At 44.7% G+C, this 2500-nt stretch overlaps 1 protein-coding gene across 1 annotated transcript in view; it reads left to right on the forward strand.

Annotated features, from left to right (window-relative positions):
- dctn1b (dynactin 1b) overlaps positions 1 to 2500 on the forward strand; it is a 34123-nt gene that overhangs the window by 19071 nt on the left and 12552 nt on the right. Inside the window, 3 exon segments of the mRNA XM_048228320.1 lie at positions 1543 to 1734; positions 2130 to 2169; positions 2172 to 2242. Of these exon segments, the coding sequence (XP_048084277.1) occupies positions 1543 to 1734; positions 2130 to 2169; positions 2172 to 2242 (303 nt within the window).

Raw genomic sequence — 2500 nt, forward strand, 5'->3', positions numbered from 1 at the left:
CTCTCTCTCTCTCTGTGTGTGTGTGTGTGCGCTAGAGAGAGAGAGACTGTCTATATAGACTGTGTGTTTCTCTGAGTTTCCTGTGTGTATTGTGTGGTGTCTACACTAAGTGCTATAATGGAAATTCAGGTCAGGTGTTGTGGTGCCTCATCTGTAGCAGTGACTGGAATGAATTACTTTCACTCAGACACCTGACAGGTGGGAGACACTCTCCACATTTTAGTTCCAACAGAAGCAGGCCAGGACACTCTGACACAGGGGGGGGGACGGAGGAGCTGGAGAAAGGGGAGCAACAGTGATGCCCAAATAGATTCAACACCAGTGCAGTGGCCTGTGAAAAAGACACACACACACACACACACACACACACTGATTCTTTTATTTAGTAGAGAATACATCATACTCTCAAATTGTCGTTAGTCTTTGGTCAAAGCCCTCTATGTTCTACTGTATTTAAAGCCTTTAAAGGAGAAGCCTGGTGATTTTTCACATACCGGTAGATCTCTGTTTCTCAAGGTCAAGAGTACTGTTGGTACGAAAATAAACGTAAACAATCGGTTCTACCTAGCTTGAGTTGCTGCAGCCAACAGCTGGAGCTGCCAGGGAGCTCCAGTGCTATAGGGCTTGTTCATGTTCAATTCGCCAGAATTCTCCTTTGAGGACATTTCTCCTTTGAGGCTATTTGCCTTTAGTGATCCAGGGTACAGCATGCAACATGTTTGCGCCATTAGCTATAGCATAAAAACTATAAGTAGAAGTGGATGTCTGTTGTAGTAGCAGTTTCTTTAATTTTTAACTGAACCATTTTTACTGTATTTTAGGAGATAAGTATACTCCCACTGATTATTATGCTAGATCCATGCATTTATCTCAAACTTTAGTCATGCTATAATTTCTGATAAGATGGTTTGTGGGTATAAATCTGTTTTTATATCTTATCTCCGAACTTTAGTGCAGACACAAAGTTAGCTAATCAAAGGCTGTGTGCACATTCCGCAGTGCAGCACATTGTATGTGATAGCTGAGCATCATCACACTTGGAGATCAACATTAAAGATTATCCATTAAAAACATGGCACACTGCAATGCGGGGCTGCCTGTGTCATTAACAGTGTTGATTCCATCTGGGTGCGACATTTATCCCCTGCTGTGTATGTCTGTGTATGTTAATGTCTTTGTGTGTGTGTTATTATGTGTGTGTGTGAGAGAGAGAGAGTTTGTGCGTGTGTGCGTGTGTGTGTGTGTATGTGTGTGTGTGTGTGTGTGTGTGCCTGCGTGCGTGTGTGTGTGTGTGTGTGTGTGTGTATGTGTGAGTGTGTGTGTGTGCGTGTGTGTGTGTGTATGTGTGTGTGTGTGTGTGTCGTGCGTGCGTATGTGTGTGTGTGTGTGTGTGTGTGTGTGTGTGTGTGTGTGTGTGTGTGTGTGTGTGTGTGTGTGCGTGCGTGTGCGTGTGTGTGTGTGCGTGTGTGTGTGTGTATGTGTGAGTGTGTGTGTGCGCTTGTGTGCTTGTGTATTTATTTCTGTGTGTGTGTTTGTTTATAGGAAGCCATTAATGAGATGAACGACGAGCTCCAGGAGAATGCCCGGGAGACGGAGCTGGACCTGCGGGAGCAGGTGGACCTGGCGACCACCAAGGTCCGCGAGGCGGAGAAACGCGTGGAGGCGGCGCAGGAGACCGTGGCCGACTACCAGCAGACCATCCAGAAGTACCGCGAGCTCACCGCTCAACTGCAGGTACACCCAAAGCTGGACCGTGAACATGAGTATGCAACATATTACAGACATGTAACACTGTGGACCCTAATTTGTTTGGAGGGCAAAGCGCAAAGTCTGTCAGCTAGCTTCTCACGCATGAAAGAGACTCATCAATAGAGACTCATCAATGTTCGTGCTTCAGTGTCTTACCCATGATGGTAAACTAGCAAATTGATTTTGTCTAATTATAAAATTAGCTTTAGTTAGACTTAAGACGAATTAGGAACCTGGATATGTTGAGCAAGCGCTGTTGACCAAGCACACCCTGTCATATCCAAGCACAGCAGCAGAGCTTTGATGTTCCCCTGTCAACCCTGACAGTTGATTAGTGCAGCCCAGCAGGAAGTAAGCCGTGATTTGATGTGCCTCCACAGGAAGTGAACCGTGATTTGATGAGCCAACAGGAGGCGGAGCTTAGCAGCAGCCTGCACCTGCAGACATGTTCGACTTCAAGATCAAATTTGCTGAAACCAAAGCCCACGCTAAGGTACAAAGCACACATACATAAACACTTTGAGCTGCAATCTGTGTATTAAAGGTGCTATACAAATAAAGCTTATTATTATTATTATTATTATTATTGTTACATTAATCAGACTCACTGTATTATATTAGAGCTATAGAACGTTATATCAATGGTCTTGGGTAGTGGAGAATATCATTATACCTCCCACTGTGGTTCTGGGCCAGATGATGTTAATTCCATGCTCTGGTGGTTGGCATAGTTATTGTTCCTTTGTGGAAG

The sequence above is a fragment of the Alosa alosa genome, chromosome 19, assembly GCF_017589495.1.
Source record: "Alosa alosa isolate M-15738 ecotype Scorff River chromosome 19, AALO_Geno_1.1, whole genome shotgun sequence".
Classification (NCBI taxonomy): domain Eukaryota; kingdom Metazoa; phylum Chordata; class Actinopteri; order Clupeiformes; family Clupeidae; genus Alosa; species Alosa alosa.